At 37.8% G+C, this 21960-nt stretch overlaps 1 protein-coding gene across 1 annotated transcript in view; it reads right to left on the bottom strand.

Annotated features, from left to right (window-relative positions):
* The window catches only part of MTHFD1L (methylenetetrahydrofolate dehydrogenase (NADP+ dependent) 1 like), a 122509-nt gene that overhangs the window by 73027 nt on the left and 27522 nt on the right, over positions 1-21960 (bottom strand). The window contains exons 9-16 of the mRNA XM_026705657.2: positions 21548-21639; positions 20842-20939; positions 18144-18317; positions 10232-10368; positions 9207-9253; positions 7589-7696; positions 4709-4783; positions 1614-1716 (exon numbers count right to left, since the gene is read on the bottom strand). Of these exons, the coding sequence (XP_026561442.2) occupies positions 1614-1716; positions 4709-4783; positions 7589-7696; positions 9207-9253; positions 10232-10368; positions 18144-18317; positions 20842-20939; positions 21548-21639 (834 nt within the window). The remainder of the gene's footprint in view (positions 1-1613; positions 1717-4708; positions 4784-7588; positions 7697-9206; positions 9254-10231; positions 10369-18143; positions 18318-20841; positions 20940-21547; positions 21640-21960) is intronic.

The raw sequence follows: 21960 nt of genomic DNA on the forward strand, positions 1-21960 counted from the left end.
TGTATACATAGACAAGTAACCTAGATTTACCCTAGTGCAACCTAGATTTACCAAAGTGCATTATGTATTTGTTCTAGAATTACTTAGTATGCTAAATTCCATCTGCCAAAAATATACTTCTATTCTATGACCAAAATCAGCCTGTGACAGTCTTAGATTTGATGACAGCAGACAGCAAAGGGCCACATCCAGGAAGAGGTGCCTAGGCCCAGGGGTGGGTTTCTATCGGTTCTGTCCACCTCTGTAGAACCGGTAGCTCTGAAGAGCAGCAGACATCGAACCAGTTCTATGTCTGCTGATGTTTTTGCCCACCTGCCCACCTGGGCTCTTACCTGATCTTTATTTCCTGATTTTTCAACTTCAGCTGCCGAACGAGGCATAGCTGCAGTTAAAAAAGCAGGAAAAGAGGGTTGTTTCAAAGGCTGCGTCTCTGCACACAGCGTGCCGATGACGATTTACAGGCGCGCGGCTCACAGGGTGCAGGGAAGCTCGTAAATCCCGAACCGGTAGTTAACCCTGTCATATCCCACCCCTGCTTAGGCCCCTTCGAGACAAACAGAAGTCATGGCCAGTCAGGGACCTGATTACATGGAAATAGCATAAATATCTCCTACTAGCTACAGCAATCAATAAAACAATGAAATGTGTGTGGTTACGTCTTAAGGCAAACCCTCTCCTTTTGTATTTCTTGATATCAGAAAAAAATATGTCACAGGGTTGTACGCTCCTTCAACAAATTCCTACTGGAGAAACAGTCAACACTGTTATTTATGATCCCTTCATCCAATTCTAAATGCAGGTTTTTCAGGAAATGGGACCTGTGAAAGTCATAAGTGGACTGCGACAAAAATACGCCATCCTAATACTTTCACACACTCACAGGATATGTATAATTTTGAGGAAGACCCACAATTTACATGCTTTGGCTTACCTATTATCAAGCCAGTGTTTATAATTGTCACCAACACTCTCCCATTTCCAGTTGCTATGGTATTATTATGAAAAACTAAGGAAATCAAAGATAGTTACACTACAGCTTTCCACCACAAATTGCGTATGCTAATTGTCTATGCTTTTATTCTGGGTGAGAGTGGGATTCTTATAGCAGGATCTTTCACATTGTTACATTCACCAAATTCGCTAAGAATTGCAAAAAGCTTAAGGAATGGGAAGAACATTTATATAGCTTTTATGTCGGGCGTTTGTGGGTCTTTAGCCCAGAGCAATAAAATCACTGAGTTAAAAGAAGGGGAACTTTTATCATATTTCCAGTTCTCAAAATTCAAAGTACGGAATATACAGGAAAAATCAAGACCATGCTTATTAACATGTTTCCAAAATATTAATCAGGATGTCAGATTTTGCTCTGCTTCCAGAGACCATTATCAGGTCACAAAAGATAGTTAAGCAAATGAACAGTTTTCTTTTCCTTTTCACTGAATAACTGAATCAGTTCTGAAAAGAAGCTTTTGTCAAAAACTGCATATAAAACTCTGCTTCTATCAAAAGTCATTGTTTATGTTAAGGTTGAAACTTTCCAGGAGGTATCTAGTCGATAACTTTATGCAAGAGAAAAGTAGACTAGATGGAGACACCTTTTGTTTAATACCTACCCCTTTGCCATGTTATTGTAGATGTGTCTATATCAAGTCGCACAAATTTGTTAATCTCATCTGCAGTTAATGTTTTAGGATCCATTTTGGTTATTCCGAGCCTCTAAAATCAAATAAAGAGAAAGAGATAGAGACAGATACAGAACTTATGTCAGGATTCTGGCAGTTACTCCCATTTAAATCATGAGTCTTGAGCCAAATTTCCAAAACTTCAAAAGGATTTATTGGGAGTTAAAATGTCCAGCACTGCCTGGGTGTAGCTGACTCTGAGACACATAATTCATTGTCACCCTTGACCCTGGTTTTCCCCCCACCCCCTGGGTGTATTGTAATTCATATTCTCCAATGGGACACATCCATAGCCAAGAGTCATCAATCATGTTCTCCAGTTAGAATTTTGCACAGCAGAAACTTCAGTCACGTAGTTACTATATTTGAAAACTATTTATGGAATGCACTTTCGGTTTCCAAGCTGCTGCACTGCTCCCCCCTTCCTTTCTGTTGGCAACTCTAAAAAGACCATAGATATATTTTATGAGCTGACAACTTACACATCTGACCATAGTACCCCTGTGCCCTATTCATGGCCTATAACTGCTTCTCATATATGCTAAATTGTGCCTACATGGCACCCAAAGCCTGATCAGATCCACTGTAGTTTTTCTTAATGTAGAAATCAATCAGGCAGTGGTTTATGCGACAGACATTCCAATAGACATTCCAGTTTTAATTTTCTTTTCCAGTGGAATAAGAAACAGGAGGAAAAGCAGCAGCAAGTATCAGTAATATATCTTGGGAACGAAGTGTGAAACAATCCATACCAAAAGTGTTTGAAAGATTATGAAACAAATCATAAGCCCCATCAAACTACTGTAATTACTGCATACAACGGAAGACAAATATGTCTATAGGATACTGGGTGGTGAAGGTCCTGTTTGCCCCAAGGAGCACAAAATTGAAGTTTAGCTATCTTTACAGTAAACCAGTTTATGAGAAGGAAGACCCTATATTTGGAGCAGAGACTCTTCAATGTAACAAAATATTCTGGATGCAGCTGCCTACAGAGCTCATCTCCCTGCTGTGGCCACCCAGTATACCTAGTAGCTGAACTGCTAATAAGAGGCTCAATAGAAGGCAGTTATTGAATCTCCAATGTATGTTGTTAAACAACTATCTTGAATGACCTGCTTAAGTAGATAAGGCTATTGTGAATGGAAAATGGGATAAGAGACTAATTTCTTTCCTAATTCTGTATCTCCAAGTATTCTGCAGCAGATATAAAAATAGATCTCATCTTATCCTGTTTTATTTTCAAGAAGAACAACTGGACAGTGCAAAATGCAAGTGAAAATCAAAAATAAAGAACATTTGCCTCTTGGAGTACTGTCTTATCAGCCACCCAATGCCATCCCATGGTTATCAAAAGTGATAGCTGGCCCCATAAATTAAGCTTTCATGTTATCTAAAACAACATGTTGCAATTATTATAATCAAGATGTGGTCTCAAACGTATTACAATTTGTATAATTATAATTTCCATTCTAAATTAAGTTCTTTCTCTTTCCTTCACTTTTTGAAAAATATGTTGGCCAGCATTTTAAGTAACTACAGTAATTTTAGCATTTGATTCGTGAAATTAAATTACATTTAATTTATACAAAATGTATGGCTGGATTGCTTTCCTCTGCAAGACTGAGAATCATAATCAAATTTAGTAATTCCCAGGGAAGACATTTAACTGTTAAGATAAACAGTTACCTGCCATTGTTTTACAATTCCAGTCTACTATTTGTAGTCTGTCAGTGAGAAAAATCAAGAAATTTCAGCAAGATATCTACATAATCTTTTCAGCATCCCCTACCCAAGTAATATGTGCCATTAATTTAAAGATTTCTCCAGCTTCTTAAATAACCCCGGAGCATATAATTATTCTGAATCTACCTTGCTTTTTGCATAGATGTGGGCAGTCTATACATAATCATTTCCCCCATCCCTATGTGGTGATTCAGAGCCTGGTGGTTTGCTTAGAGTTGAACAACCAAAGAGTATAAATATACTGTATTTAAAAGTCAATATTTTTATTCACTTCAAGGTTCTTTGAGTTGTAACTTAAAGCTATGAACCACTTTTTAACAGCAGTAAAAATGTAAGTTGCTGAAAGCACATGAAAATGCTTTCCCGTTCTCTTTTAGAGGAATTCCCTAACCCCATATAGAATTCCATATAATGGAAGCAAATAGTTACATTTAAAGGTAAAAGTAAATGTTTCCCCTGTCTAGTCAGGTATCACTCTAGGGCAGAGGTCTCCAAACTTGGCAACTTTAAGACTTGTGGACTCCTCAGGAATTCTGGGAGTGGGAGTCCACAAGTCTTAAAGTTGCCAAGTTTGGAGACCTCTGCTCTAGGGGGCAGTGCTTATCTCTATTTCTCAGTTGAGGGAGCCAGTATCGTCCCAAGATATTTCCATGGTCATGTGGCCAGCATAACTATATGCTGAGCTGCACAGAATGCTGTTACCTTCTCACCGAAGTGATATCTATTTATCTACTCGCATCTGCATGTTTTCGAACTGCTAGATGGACAGGAGCTGAGGCAGGCAACGGCGGGTTCACTTCATTGCGCAATGCTCAGGTCTTGAACCTGGGCTGTCAGCTTTCCATTTGACAAAATCAGCATCTTTAATCATTCTCCAATTACATTTACTTCATCCTATTTTTTGTGTAGCCAGGCCAGCCTTTATTAGAATCTCCTCTTCTCATTAAAGTCTGTATCAACTTTATTTATTTTAAAACCAAACCAAAAGCTTTTCTTTTCAAAATAAATAAGTTGTCTATAGAGATTCTCAGCCATCCAAGTCATGGTTGTCCCAAAGGTGCTTTTTCAAGAGGACTTTCTGGTTTTTGTTTGAAGATGTTTTGTTTCTCATCCAAGAAGCTTCACTGAAGAGGACAGAAGCTGAAGAAGCTTCTTGGATGAGAAGCAAAACGACTTCAAAGGAAAACCAGAAAGTCCACTTGTCTTTTGAAAAAGCACCTTTGGGAAATCCAAACCAATGTTTTCCAAAATATTCTATAAGATATTAAAGAACTACTTACTTTCATGCGTGCAAGTTGTATAGCTGAAAATTTCCTTTCTCCATGGACTAATGGAACCAATCTATTATATAAGGCCTGTAAAGAATACAACAGTAAATATCAGTAAGGGAAGTGTTATTCCAGTCAGGTATTATAGACATAACTTTCTCTGTAATAATTCTGTTCAAGCTTTATATCCATGTTACAAAGCTCTTCTAAACATGCCTCCATTTACTGTAGCTTCTGAGAAAAATTTCCCCCTTTTTAAAAAGAAACAAAGCAAGTGTCATAATTAATAAAATGCACATGAATGGGAAAGGATGGCTTTGGCAAACAGACTGCCCAGTACTCCTCTGAAAAGCTGAACTGAAGACTAAAAAACTGAAAATACCACTGTGTGTCAGGTTTAGGGGGCAGAATTATTTATTTATTTTGTCAAACGCTTCCAACACAATAGAAATAAGAATAAACATAAATTTAAATATAGGAAACAGGAACTAATAATTGGGGACAATAGGACAGGGACAGTAGGCACGATTGTGCACTTATACCCGTCCCTTAATTACATTTAGTATAACTCTTTCCTTAAGTACAGCATTTATTTAATCACCCCTCCCTCGGTCCTCTTGGAGAATTTATGATAGGGAATCTAATTTTTTTCCTTGCCTAATACCTTAAATAGTCTGGCCCTGGAAACTAAGTCTGTTCTTATTTATGTAGCAGATTGGAACTAATTTTTGAGTCACATAAATGGAGTTTCCACCAGCTTGGTTCCCTCCCAAGTATTGAATTGCAACTCCCAGAACTGAGAGGTGGCCATCATTTTGCCCTGGAGTTCCCATTCTTTTTTTGAGCCAGATGTAAAAGGAGAAAGGGAAAATCAAACTAAAGCTTACGTAATGTTGAATCTAAACCAAGAACTTAGTCAAGCCTAATTCTATCTAAATTCTATGCATTTCAAGAGAAATATTCGACCCAACAGTTATTTCAACTTCAAAATGCCTTTTGAAAACACAGTAGGTATAACAATCAAATGTAGTCATTAAATGTGACATGTCACAATTAAAAGACTGTCCTGGAGGTCATGGGGCGTATCTTTTCCAGCTCAAAAATTTATGTATATTTATGGGATCACTATCAATGGTGCTACATACCTATCTTTCTCAAAATAAGAATACCTGAACGGGCAACTTGGCCTCTGCATCCCTCCAGAATTTTGGGCTATTTCTAATAATATATCATGGGTCCAGGATAGCAAATTTAATGTGTCAGATTTCATATTATACTGTCTGATGCAAACTTTACATAATTGCATGAGCACAACAAACAGTTTTTAAACTAAACAAGCAGAAATGAAAAGATGAGCCTCTGAACCACAAAAAAGCTTTCTTCATTGACAAATCTCAAAGCCAAGGCACTAGGGCAGCACAGGTGTTCTTCCTGATTGCGAAATGTTTAGGGGCATTATTTTCTTGTTGGTAATCCAAAAATCTGAATAGGGACACAGTGGCTCAGTGGCTAAGATGCTGAGCTTGTCGATCAGAAAGGTCAGCACGTTGGCGGTTCGAATCCCTTGCACCGCGTAATGGAGTGAGCTCCCGTTACTGGTCTCAGATTCTGCCAACCTAGCAGTTCGAAAGCAGGTAAAAATGCAAGTAGAAAAATAGGGACCACTTTGTTGGGAAGGCAACAGCGTTCTGTGCACCTTCTGCATTTAGTCTTGCCAGCCACATAACCACGGAGACATCTTTGGACAGCGCTGGTTCTTCGGCTTTCTAACGGAGATGAGCACCACCTTTACCTTTACCCTAAAAACAGAGATTTCTGCCCACTACAGGTAGTCCTCAACTTACAACAGTATAATTTAGTGACTGTTCAAATACAATGGCAATGACTGTTCAAAGTTACAAAGAAAGTGATTTATGAGCATTTTTCACACGTATGACCATTGCAGCATCTCCATGGTCAAATGATCCTGGTTTAGATGCTTGGCAAGTGGTTCCTATTTATGATGGTTGCAGTGCCCCAGGGTCATCTGATCACCTTTTGTGGCCTTCTGACAACAAAGTCCATGGGGAAGCTAGATTCACTTAATGACCATGTTACTAACTGCACAATTGCAGTGATTAACAACTTAACAACTGTGGCAAGAAAGGTCATAAAGTGGGGCACAACTCACTTAACAAATGTCTCACTTAGGAAGAGAAATTTTGGGCGTAAGTCAAGGACTAACTGTATAGCACAAGTTCACTGAGTCCTAATCAGACTTCTGGGGCAGGGAAACAAATCCATTTGCAAGGTTTTTCAACTCTGGTTAAATTGAAGACATATGGATTTCAACTTCCAGAATTCCTCAGTCAGCATATACTGATTGGGGAATACTGGGAGTTGAAGACCACATGTCTTAAAGTTTGCCACGGTTGAGAAGCCCTCAATTAATGTTTACAAACATGAGTAGGCACTACCTCCTTTTTTTGAAAATAGTAATAGCCCCAAGGCCAAAACTGCTGTACATGTATTGTTTTTAAAAATCATGGTAGGATCAGAAAGGGGTTGAAGCTTTGAATCATTCTGTCATCATTAAGAAAAACCTCTTCATAATAGGAAAGAAGGAAGAAGGAGGGGAGGGAGGAAGGAAGGGAGGGAGGGAGGGAGGGAGGGAGAAGAAGGAGGGGAGGGAGGAAGGAAGGAAGGGAGGGAGGAAGGAAGGAAGGAAGGAAAGGAAGATTTACAGGGAACAAAGCAAGGGAAAAAACCAACTTTTCTTTTCTTTTCTTTTCGAAGTCTCAGACCTTCAAACTCCTAGCGGTCAATGATGAAATATTTGAAATGGTTTTAATTATTATATTCTCAAAATTGCATTTCACAGCAAATTACCGTGGAATGAAGGATTATTCTTACCTTATCAGACTGAGTGTTCTCGTGTAGTGTCCTAGCATCGATGGCAGCAGCCAGCAAATTATTTGCTGCAGTAATGGCATGAATATCACCAGTTAAGTGAAGGTTGAACTATATAGGAATGAAATATGAAAAAGACATTCTTTTTGCACACTCCATTAAACTAGTGTCAGTTGTTTCAACCCACCCAAACATTCACTTCTGGGATTAGTAGTTCAGATGAGCAGTTTGAAATATTATGGAATCATAACTGTCGTGATTGAAGTGATTTACTACATTATAGATGATCCCAGTTCTGTGTTCAATAACTGAGTTCTCATGACCTAAGCAGAAATTCATACAGGAAAGTTGAAAATGTTACTTTTTTAATGTGGCAGGCTGTGGGTGATTTGCACAGATCCATTTAGAAATCATTTTGACTTATGATTTGGATAAAGAGGAACAAAAATGACATGTGTTTTAAAATAACTATGAATCTATCTCAGACTCTGTAAGAAATCTGGGTGGCAAGTAAAACATTTCATATGTTTTCTTAATTGAAATGTTTAATTAATATCCCTGAGAAAATTAATCCAATGAATGAATGAGTCTGTTCAGGTGTCTGTCCATCATCTACCTACTTAATTTATATAGCCACACATCTCACAGAACAAGTGATACAAGTTAAAACAATCAATAAACACCCACAAATGTTATTACAATTATTAACAATTAAAACATCTACAAAAAAAAGCTAAAATAAAATTTAGAAGAAGGGACTAGCTCACTCACTCCCTTGGGTCACCAGGCCTGGTGATACAACCGAGTCTTGAGTGACCTTCAGAAGCTCAAAGAGATGAGGCCAACCTTACCTCAGTGGGGAGAAAAGTCCACACAATTTCGGCACTACTTCAGAGAAGGCCCACTCTCTATGGTCCACTAAAAGTAGCTTCCTAGATGATGAAACCTGTAACTTGCCCTCTCTACTAGATCTAGCGAGACGGGCAGATGAAATTGGCCAGAGGTGGTTTCCAAATAACGTGGCCCCATGCCATAAGGGCTTTAAAGTTCAACACCACCACCTTGAATTGGGCCTGGAAATAAATTGGATACCAAAGCAGCTCGTGAAGTGTAATTGCTTGTTCCACTGTATTTTGCACCAGCTGAATTTTCTAGATGCTCTTCAAAGGCAGCCCCATGTGGACTGCATTGCGGTAGTTTAACTGAGACATGACTAGGGCATGAGTGACCATGAGTAGAGCCCCTTGATCTAAGATCACATGCAAACCGCTACACAAAATGAAATTTTCAGGATAGACCCTGGTATAAGCAGAGGAAGGTTGATTTTGGGGGGGTGGAGGGCACTAGAAACTAGGGAGTCACTTCTTTCTAGGACTGCCTGGCTTAACCCTTGTATTTGGAAGTTCTTCTTGTGTCTGAATCTGGGATGTCCTGCAATGTTATCAAAGATGAAATGTGTACCCCAACTCAGGCAGCAAATTATCTTTGCCCAAACTGGTCATTATTTAAAAATTAAAGTTGGGTTGCTATTTAAATTAATTTCACAGAAGAATCATTTCTGTGCCTTTACTCTTTCTCAATGCAGAGGACAATTAGTTTTCCAAGGCAAATATTTGTTTACCTCCTCCATGGGTATGACTTGAGAATATCCACCTCCTGCTGCTCCTCCTACACAATGAAGAGAACATGTTAGCAAACTGTGGGTGATAGAGGTCATGATTTCCCCTCATTTCAACCTGACATTCCTTCCCTTGCTCAGCTCAGGATTATGATCAGGAAGCTAATCCAATTTTCTTATATCAGATTTGGATTGCCTATTGTCTCCAGCATCTTTTGGGTCTGTGAGAACACCTCAGAAAACCCTTGGAACAGGGTAAACGTTTGGTGAATTTGGAAAGGTTTGAAGGATTGCAAGCATTTGAAGGTTAAAACTCAGGAGACTGCCAACACCTTTTCCAAACTAACACACTGTATTAAAAGCATCAGCTTTCCTCAGCTATAGCTTCCGGGATTTAAGGAATGAAACAAATTTATTCTTCTCAAATTGGCTTCCTTTTCATACGGGGAGGGGAGTTTAAAAAAACAAACACTGTGTCTAAAACTTAAGGTGATGTAATGAGCTGTGAAAATAGCCTTGAGAGGCAAGAATAAGAGTCATAGCCTAGAGAATAGTCTGACAAACAACATTTGAATCCAGAGGATTAATGGGGTGCAAAAAGTGTCTTAGAAGAGACATTTCCTAATTCTCTGGAAAGTAAAGGTAGGGAAGGGGAGAAGTGCGTTCATTTTCAAATTTGCAAGATGCTACTGCAAACTTAGAATAAGGGTAGTATTAGTAGCCATGGTTTTGGTTTTTTGTGTGCACTACCTTACAAACAGCTAAAACGGGGCTCTCTAATTTTGACAACTATAAGACTTATGGTTTCCAACTCCCAGAATTCCCCAGCCAGCATGGAGGGCCAAGGAATTCTGGGAGCTGAAGAACACAAGTCTTAAAAGTTGCCAGGTTTGGCAACTCCTGTGTTAAGCCATTTCAAAAAGTCCGCAACTTTTGGCCCTATCTTCTCTGTCAATAACATGATGCCACCAGCCAACCCTCCTATGATTTTCAAACTGCCTGCTCTTCTTTGAGAAAGTAATGCTTACCTTTAACACCAAAAGTAGGTCCTTGAGAAGGCTGTCTCAGGCAGGCAAAGGAATTTATTTTAAGGTGGGCTGTCAGTGCTTGGACCAAGCCAATTGTCACAGTGCTCTTCCCTTCTCCAAGGGGTGTCGGCGTAATCCTAACAATATAAAACAATACATCAAATTCCATCAATAGGTCTGCTGGTTCTAGCCTAAATAGGGAAATTTCAATCAAATAATGATATTTTACCATTCTTATGTAAAAAATCATCCAAGCAGAAACATATGCCAATCGTAGAATAAAACAGAAAGAATATAATCTAGGATGATATATAAATTAGACAGCAATTAGTTCTGATAATTAATCATACTAGACCTTTGAACTGAATCATAGTACAGTTGTGAACAATAGGGATACATCAATGCATCTATACCTCCTACCCAAATTATTATTTTGTATTATAAATTATTGTTTTAGCAAAAATAAAATACAGTGAATCACAATATCAGTAAGAAAGGATTTCTCAAGCTTTGCAGTGCTATGATCCATTATAATTCCATATAGGCTTGACCTTTATCATCATTCAGATATCACCCAAGAATCTGCTCTAAATAATAAAATTGAACTAAAGGTTAAACCCCTAAGAACCTGGGGAAATGCAGTGATTTTGAAATGCAAGGCTGGCAGGGAAAAAAATCTTTCATACACTGAAATCTCTTTTTGCTGGATGGCATTTCTTGATAATAAAAAAAAAATAGAAATTTGGATGACTGAGGACATATGAAAGAACAGCTTAATAATCTTCTTGAGTGTGAACAATGAAGATACAAGAGTTAGCGATTTTCTTTAATTATTTCCCTCTTTTTAAACATAGTTGATATGGTATACAAAGCATTACCATTTGAGAGATACCATGTGCAATCAAAATTCACTGGCAATATTTCAGCTTAGAATTGGCTTGAGGTAAATCAAAAGTTGTGCCTACTGTCCTAAGAGTTTCTGAAGTGAGTCACTAGCTTCAAAATGGCAGGCACCATTAGGTGATTGAAGCTCTGCCTCCCTTTAACATGTGAATATGTTATAAAGCGTGGAACTTCAATGACCTGGTGACATCCATCACTTTAAAGTGGTGATTGGTGAGTGGTTAGAATGCAGTAGTGCAAGCTACTTCTGCTGACTGGCGGCTGACTGCCGTTCAGCAATTCGATTCTTACCAGCTCAAGATTGACTCAGCCTTCCATCCTTCTGAGGCCAGTAAAATGAGGACCCAGATTGTTGGGGGCAATCTGCTGACTCTGTAAACTGCTTAGAAAAGGCTGTAAAGCACTATGATAAGTCTAAGTGCTATTGTTAATGCCCTTCTACCATCTGACTGAATAAAAAGAGGCATATCTATAATAAAGAATTCTCATGGATAAATCTCAATTACGCACAACATTCTATTATAAATGATTAAACAGAAGTTAAATTCTTCAATGGATACATAAGCTGAAGAGCTGTTTTTCTCACAATCGCTAAGGTTAGGTTGTCAGTAGAGCCAGGTATCCATAATATGACTAGAATATAGTCTTTGGGGTTCTCAGTTTTAATGAAATGTTCCTTTATGATTTTTTTATGTTTTGCATTGTGAACTATGCACACAAGATTGAGCTGGACAGCTGGGTAAATTCATTTAATCAATAAATCCCAGTATTTTCAGAATGATTAGAGCAAATGTACCAACTCATATTTTTCCTGCTCTGCATGGATATACTAGCTATCCAGAAAGCTTGGTGATGCTCCTGTTCAGGTTCTGGTTTTATCAGTGCGTGCAAGAAATGATTCCCTTTAGATGTTCTCCAGATTTACCTTACCATTATGCCTGAAGAAGCCCTCTTCTTCAGGCAAAGCAATAAAAATGTGAGCTTTTGCTGTGCTATTATCTGTTCAACAAATTAACCAGCTATCAAGAACTCAATCAAACAGAGCTTAATAGCTCAATAGCACACCCAATATTCCTGACTACAGCCCCTCAAATTTCTGAATTGTATGATCTTAAAATGATATTTTAATTCAATATATTTTACTGGTGTTAAAGGAAGTCACATGAATCATATGCTAACAATACAGCAATGTTGTCTTTTTTAACAATTAACAATTTTCAGTGTATACAATTAATTTCACAAGTTCCCTATAAATTCACCCCCCAATGGGAAATATAGGACGTTTCCAGTTTCCAATGGCCAATGGCAATATTTTGGGACTTAGAAAAACTGCAGTCTAGAGAGCTTGCTTAGAAAATGATGGATATTCCATTCTTACAGACTGCCCAAGCATCTTATTCTTCATCCACCTCCATCTTACTGATACTGTTCCTTGCAGAGGATTGTGAAATATAAACAAATACTATAAAATCGCCATGCAGATATTTGTCGGTTCTCCAAACTACTCAAAATTTCAGTTCTCCAGTGGCCTATTACGAAATCAACGATTAGTATTTTCCTTTTAAAATAAAAGTGCCAGACTCAATTTGGCTCAGATTAGTGTACATTAGTTTAATATACAGCAGTGGTCCCCAACCTTTTTTGTACCAGGGACCAGTTTCACGCAGGAACACATTTTCAAGGACCGGTTAGGGTTTTTTATTTATTTATTTATTTTTTATTATTTATGTACTTATTTTTATTTTTTATTTTATTTACTATTACACTATCAACTCACCAAAATTAACCAATGCTGGAGGATTACTAAAAATGTGTATAAATGCAAGACTAGACTCCAATAAAGTCATCATGATTCAGTTGATCATGATCAAACAAAAATATATGTTTGGCAAAAATATATGTTTTCTCCAAAAGCGTTTTGTAAGGTAATAATCCGCAATTCAGATTTTACATTTAGGATGGGTTTGATCTCCCATATGGTCTTCAGCTTTCCACAATCTCAACAATTGTAAGGTGTGTGGGGAATTCAGAGAGTCCAAGTCCACACATTTTAAAGTTGTTGAGGTTCAGAAATCCAGGCATATAAGGAATTCCGGGGATTCATTCCAAATACCTGGAGAGCCCACTTCTTTCTGGATCTCTCTCGCCCCATTTTGCTGCAACCCCTTGGCAAGCAGAGCATTGTCTAGAATTCTTCCAGCTGAAATAAGACTTTCAATTACCTGGGAATAAATCCATATTAAACCAGTCAAACTTTTAGTAGATATTCACTGTGTAGCTTGGCTAAAGCAACATTCTGCCCTGTGTGTTTTAGGATTCTCGACTCTTTCGCTCTCTTCTCTTCTCCTCTCCCGGTTGTTTCGGGTGGCGACTGCCTTCGCCCGGCGCCTTTTGTCGTGTACCCTCATCCTCCCCCGGCTGACAGCTCCACCGCCACCTCCGAGCCATGGCCCCAGTGCCCCTCTGGCACCCCAGACAAGTGCAGGGCTGCTTTTGGGGGCTCCCGCGAGGGGTCTGGATCTGAGCCCCTTCATTCCACCCCACTCCAGCTTTCAGCTCACACGCCTCTCTCTTGCTTTCGCTCTCGCTCCCTTTCCCCAGGCGGAAAGAGGTGCTTCGTGGCGGAGCCGCTGGGGCGAGCTTTCTCCCCACCCTGCGTTCCTTTCTCCCTCAGGCCGCCGACTGGTGCTGCTGAGGGCAGACTTCGAAACAAGATGGTGCCCAAGCAAAGTAGGCAGCCCAGTCCAAAATGATCCACGGACCGGTAGTGGTCCGGGGACTGGCGGTTGGGGACCCCTGATATACAGCATAGCATAACTGACTATATTCAGTTCGCCTCCCCAAATTTCTTCTGTTAAACACAATTTACATCTTTTGTGAGTTCAGTGAATTCAAAGATATATACAAATATTCAGATACAAGCTTATAGAGTGTAATGAATTAATCTCTGAAGCAAGGTAGATTCTTTTCAAAATCAAACCTAAGTTTGAACTAGATTTTTTTGTCTATTCCAAAAATCTAACTAATTAATTTCCAAATAAGAATTAAAATGGAACTGCATCATGTAAATTATTTTATCAATTTTGTCACACACTAAAATATGGTCAGAATTTAATCCGTCTTGGCTAAAAATGATATTTTATATTTAAAAAATATATTGAAAATATTCCAGATATTTTATTTTTATTAGCTAATATTAATCAAAATGTTAAAAATGTGTTTATTCTTCTGTTGCATGCTGAGACACATTGAAGTCATTATTCACAGTCAGTGTTTCAATTAAATTTCACTCATACCCACGTCTATTTTTATACCTATCTAGCTATCAATCAATCAATCTATCATTTACTCCCAGTAATTTTGAGATTATGATTCTTTTTAAATATTATTTTATTAATTGTTTTAGAAAAGGATATAAATCACAATATATGAAAGACACATAAAGAGAATTAAGAGTAGAAAGAAATAAGTAAACACATGGTCTATAATTATAGACCATCATATGGTCTATAATGTCATGAAGATTATAGTTTTTCAACATATCCTTAATTACTACAAAGTAATAAAAATGAGTACAATACAGGCATATCTCAGAAACACTGTGTTCAGTTTCAGACTACCACAGTAAAGCAAATATCACAGTAAAATGAGTCACACAAATGCTTTGGTTTCCCAGTGAATATAAAGATATGTTTATACAGTGAACTGTAGCTTACTAACTGTGCAATAGCATTAGCTCAAAAAAATCCCTCAATGTACATGTCTTAATTAAAAAAAATACTTTATTGCTAAAATATGCTAATCATTACCCGACCTCCAGTGAATTGCAACATTTTGCTGGTGAAAGCGAAGCACAATAAAGCAAACTGCAACAAAACAATGTATGCTTGCAGGTTTCTCTTGTTTTAAAGGCAATGTACAAATAGCCACCTATCTACGATTTTTATAAACTTATAACAGGAAATTTAAGGCTGAGACTGAACGTTTAAAAAAAATTGGAGGAAATATAACACTTTAAAAAGTACTTATATGATGCAGAGAGTAAAGTGATAAAAGTGAGTGCATGACTAAGAGTCTTTTGGTGAACCAAAATTGAGGGGGATGTGTGTAGAAAGGAAAAGTTGTTTTCCTACCTGACAAAACACTTATGGAAATTAGCAGTGCTTATTTAACAGAATTAGACCTGCTTTCTCTAAGATGCCATTGTTTAGATACGTTAAAGATCCGGTCCCGTAATTCCCACATAGAGGATTTGTTTCCATTTAGCAGTAAAAACACTGACCACCATAAATTTGCATTGCAATCAGTGCATTTCTGCAGAGAGATTTCAAAACTACCCAAGTAATTCATCTGGGGCATCTCTTTTATCAGCCAGAGAAAATTCAAGTTAAAAACCAAACAAAACTAAATTACATTTTCATTCACATCATTCCCACTCCATTTCTAACAGAAAACGCTTGCCAAGATATGCTACATTTAACTGTTTAAATCTGTGGTACTTTAGCAAATGCAGTGAAATAAGTAGTTTATTTAAGGTATGTGACATTGCGGATTACATTTTCATTCCCAGGGATATACAAGCATTCAGGCAGAAGTGAGCCAAAAGCGGTAACTCCTATTGCATGACCTCCAAAAGACTCAAGCTAGAAATCCACCTCTAATTAGAAACATATTTCCCTGAACTGCAGAAACTTTGCAAAAAGGTCCAGCTGTCCGTGGTAGGCTACATTTTGCTTTGGGTGAAAGATGCAATCAGAAATAATTTTTTATTTACCTTTTAAAAACTGAATATTTTGTCTATCGTTATTTAACAAAAAACAAACAAACAAACATGTTTGTAATAATTTTGTGAGCTCAGAAAAATCAACGTTTTCTGATAGTCTGAATTTCACAATAGGGCCAAGGGAACCAAGTCACAGGAGCCTGGTCAGAGATTTTTTTTTTCAGTTCCTATCTCTCAGCACATTTTAACTATCTGACGATCTCTTGATGTTGGAAAAGGAACATTATGTAAATGTAGCATTTTATACTTGCATTCTGAACCAAAGAGGACAGCTTAAAGAGAACATGAAAGAAAAAAAAGAAGCATACAGGTAGTCCTCACTTAATGACCGATCGCTTAGTGGCTGTTTGAAGTTATGGATGGACCCCTAAAAAGGTACTTATGACCTAATTTTGAAGTTCTAATACCTGCTCCTTACAATCATATGATTGCATTTTGGATTCTCGGCAACCAGCTCACTTTTACATCATGTAATTTCAATTTTTGATTTTTTTTCTGATTTCCAGCATTGACTAACAGTTTCTGGCAAAAAAAAAAAAAGATGCCATGGCATAAAATGGATTCACTTAATGACTGCTGTGTTTATTTTACGACCTCTGCATTTATCTAACGACTGCCACGAAAAAGGCTGCAAAATCAGGCATGGTTACATGATCACCAACTTAATGGCTGCAATGACTTAGGATTGTAATTATGATTGATTGATTATAAAAAACTATATGTGAATTTTGAAAGATTCTGCAATATTCTAAAATGAAAACATACACACTTTGGTGCCATCTACCTGTTTATCTGGGTTTATGCAGCCCTGGTCAGGTAGCCTATCACATCTGAAAAAAATTAAGTGTGACATGGCAAAAATTGCTGACAGCTTCCTTATTTGCTAAAGGCAGCATTCATGGAATAAGTAGCATCTACTAGAAATTTAAAGATAGAATGTATTGAAAAATTAAGCATATTTATATATTTATTGGATTTATGTGCTACCTATCTCATCTGGAGACAAACACACACACATAGCTCAGTAGCTCATTGCAAGATAGGCAGCAAATATAACACATAAATAATAATATAAATATAAAGCCGTGTAAACTGCTTCGTAATCAAAGCAGTGAGACAGGACAGGACGGGATATAGTTGAAAACAAAGGAGAACAATAAAAGATGCAACTCTGGCATGGATAATTCTCAAAGCAGAGCTATGTAGCATGTGTTGCTAGTTACCTGGATGACTGGAACCAAAGTAAGCTCTAAGTTAATAAATAGCGCAAAGAACCCATTGATAACTGAATGTAAGGTAAAGATAAAGGTTCCCCTTGCATATATGTGCTAGTCGTTTCCGGCTCTAGTGGAGAGTGCTCATCTCTGTTACAAAGCTGAAGAGCCAGAGCTGTCCGAAGACATCTCTGTGGTCATATGGCCAGCATGACTAAATGCCGAAGGTACCTGGAATGCTGCTACCTTCCCACCAAAGTGGTCCCTATTTTTCTACTTGCATTTTTACATGCTTTCGAACTGCTAGGTTGGCAGAATCTGGGACAAGTAACAGGAGCTCACTCCATTACGCGGTGCTAGGGATTCGAACCACCAGCCTTTCTGATCGACAAGCTCAGCATCTTAGCCACTTAGCCCCTGCGTCCCTATTTACATGAACATCCATTCATGTAGGTTCTTTATTTCTTAAGTAATGTTGTATGGCTTGATCTGTAAAAGAGACAAACCAGGTCCTCATGCCATGACCTAAGCTCCTGCTTTGGGAGAGCTGATGAGAGCAATCAGAGTAATCCGTAATTACTGTTGTCTTAGGGAGAGGTAACTTTGGCTTTCCCTTCCAGAATTGCTCCTCCGAGAACTTACAGTTAAATTGTAAGTAGCAAATTTAATAAGTGCTTTGAAGCATTGCATGGTAGTGAAAGTGTTGGACTAGCTTCAGGGAGACTCGGGTTCTAGTCTTTCCTCATTGACCTAAATTCAGTAGTTGATTTAGGCCAGGGGTTTTGGTGTGAGGAAAAATGGAAAGTGGAGCTCCACAGTATGTTTGCCTTCTTAAGCTACTAAACAAAAGGCAGACACACAAATAAATAATAAATATGAATGATGACAAATGTTCTTCTCAATGAATGAAATGCAAGGCTGTTCAGGATAATTCACATACGTTAAATAATGCAAGAGAAAGAGGGAAGAAAAAAGTTGTAAATGTTTGTATTTTCATTAAATTATTTCTTACCCAGCAACCAGTACATATTTTCCATCTGGCTGATCTTTCAGCCTTTCCAGCAGAGAAAGACGTACTTTGGCTTTGGTTTGGCCATAGATTTCAATTTCTTCTGTGAGCAATCCTATCTCTTTGGCAAGAATATGGATAGGTTTTGGAGCCTGTCCCCTGGAAATTTCAATATCACTGCAAAAGAAAACAAATGAAAAAAAAAGGTATGTATACATGAACGGATATACAATTGGCCACAAAGAACTTACATTTTAGGATATGTAGGTCTTTCAAATAATCTTCAACCTTCATTTTATCTTTGTGGAAATGATCCTGGGGGAAGCTCTGTGTGCTCTGAGAATGTTGAAGAAACAATATATTGAGTTGCTAAAGAAGACCTTTCCTGTGGCTGAACTGAATTCTGAAGCTGCCTACATTCTGAATGCCTACATAGGTGTGTCATTTGCCTCTTCTCTCTCAACATATCACTGCTGGCTAATCAAGATGGAAGGTTTTCAGTGGACTTCCTTTACGTGTAAGTTTGGTTTCTCTGAGACATTTAGAAAAATATATAATGGAACCACCAGCCCAGTGCAGGGATCTACTACTACAGACATGCCAAGAGAAGATGACTCAGCCACACATTAAAAGCCAAGCCAAAGTGAATCAAACACCCACCAAGGCAGTTTCTTTGATTACTGGGCAGATTTTATCATTAAGAAAATCTTTTTGATGTCCAACCAAAAAAACTTTCCCTGAAGTTTAATCTTAATTGTTCCTTATCTTTTCCCTTTGGAATCATGGATCAAATTTGCTCTATCTTTTACTGACAGCCTTCAAATACTTGAAGAAAGTTATTTTGTCTCCCTGAAATGTTCTTTTCTTCAAGCTAAATATAGTCAATGATCCCAACCACCCTTCCAAGCGCAAATATTGATTTGAGGATTGCAAATAAATTTTAGCAAGTAGGTAAATAAGCAAATAAAGATCTGATCACCAGTATTACGCACACACAAATACATTTCTGATTTATGTTCTAAAATTGGTTATGCTTTCCATTTTTGATAATACATTTATTAAATCACAAGCAATTTCAAGACCTCTATAATCATCTGGAAATGAATGTACTTATAGGGAACTTTTATGCTAGAGAAAATGGATTTAAAAAAAGAGAGATAATGTAGTTATTTCCAAGAGTATTAGGATTCTGTATTAAAAAAACAAAACTAAGCCAACTGCCTGAAGAAATTCTCAAACATTCCCATATGAAATTTCCCACTAAGGAAAATTATGCTAGATTCCCTCCAGCCTTGATCATATTCAATTCCTCTAGAGAATAATAAAGATTTTAATGTTGTCATATCATGTGATACAATCATACATAGATGTAATTGCTAAAGAAGAAAATGTCCTCTTTGTTTAAGCAAATCACATATTAATTGTACTCTTCTGTCTTCTCTTATTATACTTGCCAAAGTGCTCTGTGTGAAATGGGCTCCTCTATTCATATTACCACTGGCATTCGTCTAACCTAAAATGCCAAATTTTAATATGCAACTTTCTCACTGTACTCTCCTGTTCTAAGGGTGAGTGAAGATCAATGCAAAATGAGCCCCCAGTCACATGATGTATGAGAAAGTATGCTAGATGGTTGCTAATGTTTCCCTGGCCAATCAAGATTTAGACATAGGAAGATAGGGAGCTGCCTTCACCTTACTGTTCCATGTCATGTGACTGACACTGGCAGTATGCTTCTAAAGTTTCAGGCAGGAATTGTGAAGACTAAACTTGGGACCTATTGCATGTAGACCATGTACTCTTTTCCTGAACTTTCTCCATTCAACCATGAAGATCCTGCACCACAGCCTGAATCTTGAGACAAGAAGAACCAAAGAGAGACGTCATCCTGAAATTGGACTTTCCCAGATTGAGATTCTTTCTCTCTCACACACATACACACATATACACCAGGCAGCTGATAAGCCTGTTTATCTCTTTATCAATGCAGACCAGGGGATTATTCCTTTCAATCTGTCCAGAAATTAGGCAAACTTGGAAAGTAGAAATCTAGTCAAAGCTTCAGGCATACTCCAGACTTGTTGGAGCTTCTCTATTTTCAAATATCCTACTCTTCAGCCCAACTCTGCTTGACTAAGTCATCCTCAATCATTTTTCATTTTCCAGCCACAAGGGCTTCCTGTTTACGATGGAGCAAAACAGTTTGGCTGGAAATTATCACAAACATGCAGTTCTCATTCATAAAAGCAAAATCTCCCTCAAGTTGGGCTTGACTCCTGGTGACTTTATGAAATGTCTCTATAGTTTTCTTTGCAACAGTATGGAAGCAGTTTGCTATTCAGCTCTTCTTCTAATTTCCCAATCTAATCTGTAGTCCTAGGATTTCCTAGTGATTCCAATTAAAACAATAACCAGGCTCAATTCTGCAACTTTTTAAAGATCACTCAGGGTGGGATAGGTGCTGGCCAGTCCACGTTTACAAAAAATACAATTTTGCCAGATTAAAAACTGAAGGTTACTAATGACTTGACTAATGCCATCTTTTCTGCCTTAGAGTTTTATTTCAGCAGAATGAACCAGCAATCCTTAGAGAAATTAGAATAAATTGAACAAGACAAGAAAATTATACTCACGTTTTAGCAAATGTTTTGCTTTAATATACAGGACCCTGCTGGAAAATAATTTGCTATGCGGTTCCTACCTGGGAACAGGTGAAATGGGCTGTAGACTCAAGCAACTTAGATTCCATTCCTTAGACTGCTGGGCTGCTATCTGTAGCTCACTGAGTTTTACCAAGTTCTTTCAAGAAGAAAAGAGATAAAAAATACTTTGCTTTAGTACAGTTGCAAAATATAGTGTCAATCTCACTTTTTGAGATTCATACTTCCAGAGAGTATTTTTTTTTCTTCGCAACTGGAGGATATGAAAGGTATTTTATTGGGGAGGAAGCCTGAAGCAAGAAGGACTCACTTGTGCTCTCCAAGTCTGTTCCACTTGCCTGCTGACTTTTATAATCACTTTGAAATTTGAGGCACTTTGCCATGTTTTCAATCTATATATCATTTTTTCCCCTCCTTGTTTCATGTTATTACTATTCCTCAGTGCATAGTGTTAAGACTCAGCACAAAGAAAAAGGCATCTTAATACCATTGTAAGCTGGTACTGTGTCTGGGGGTAAAGATGCAAAAAGAATGTTGTAAAAAAAATCGCACATGTGCATAAATTTTCACTGGTACCCAGACAAATTCAGACCATGAATATTTCATTAGTATTTGTAATCCTAACCTGAGTTTGAATACCTTTCTTTCTTTTTCCTTCCATGCTGGTTGAATTCTTGAACTGTGAACCTGCACTACATCTTTTGTTTTGTTCCTGTTACATAAAACGTCACCACGGGACCTACTAACCTGCATGCATATTGCCAATGCCAGATGTTCTACAGCCTCACCTAGATTGCAATCATTGCCTCTTGTTGGATGTCCACGAAAAGTGTTCTGTCCTGAAAATGAAAAACAATTGCACCCATGAATCCAGCAGCCTCTTCTTGTGGGAAGATCTTTGGGGGAAAAAAGCTGCAAGAAGATAATTGACACCATTAGCTAAATTACTGCTGAACAAAGGTGCCATATGCAATATAGAAAGCATAGAAACACATGAACATGTAAATAAATAGATACAAAGAGAAATAGACAAAAGTGGGGTGAAAAATACTGTATATCCTGAACATATAATTATTGCAAAAGTAAAGAATTTGGGGGGGGTAGGAGTGCCAATTGATTGCATATATTATCACAAAGCAGTGATGATTTCTCTTACACTA

The sequence above is a fragment of the Pseudonaja textilis genome, chromosome 1 (assembly GCF_049901715.1).
Source record: "Pseudonaja textilis isolate UNSWEBS1 chromosome 1, rPseTex1.2, whole genome shotgun sequence".
In the NCBI taxonomy this organism is placed as follows: Eukaryota; Metazoa; Chordata; class Lepidosauria; order Squamata; family Elapidae; genus Pseudonaja; species Pseudonaja textilis.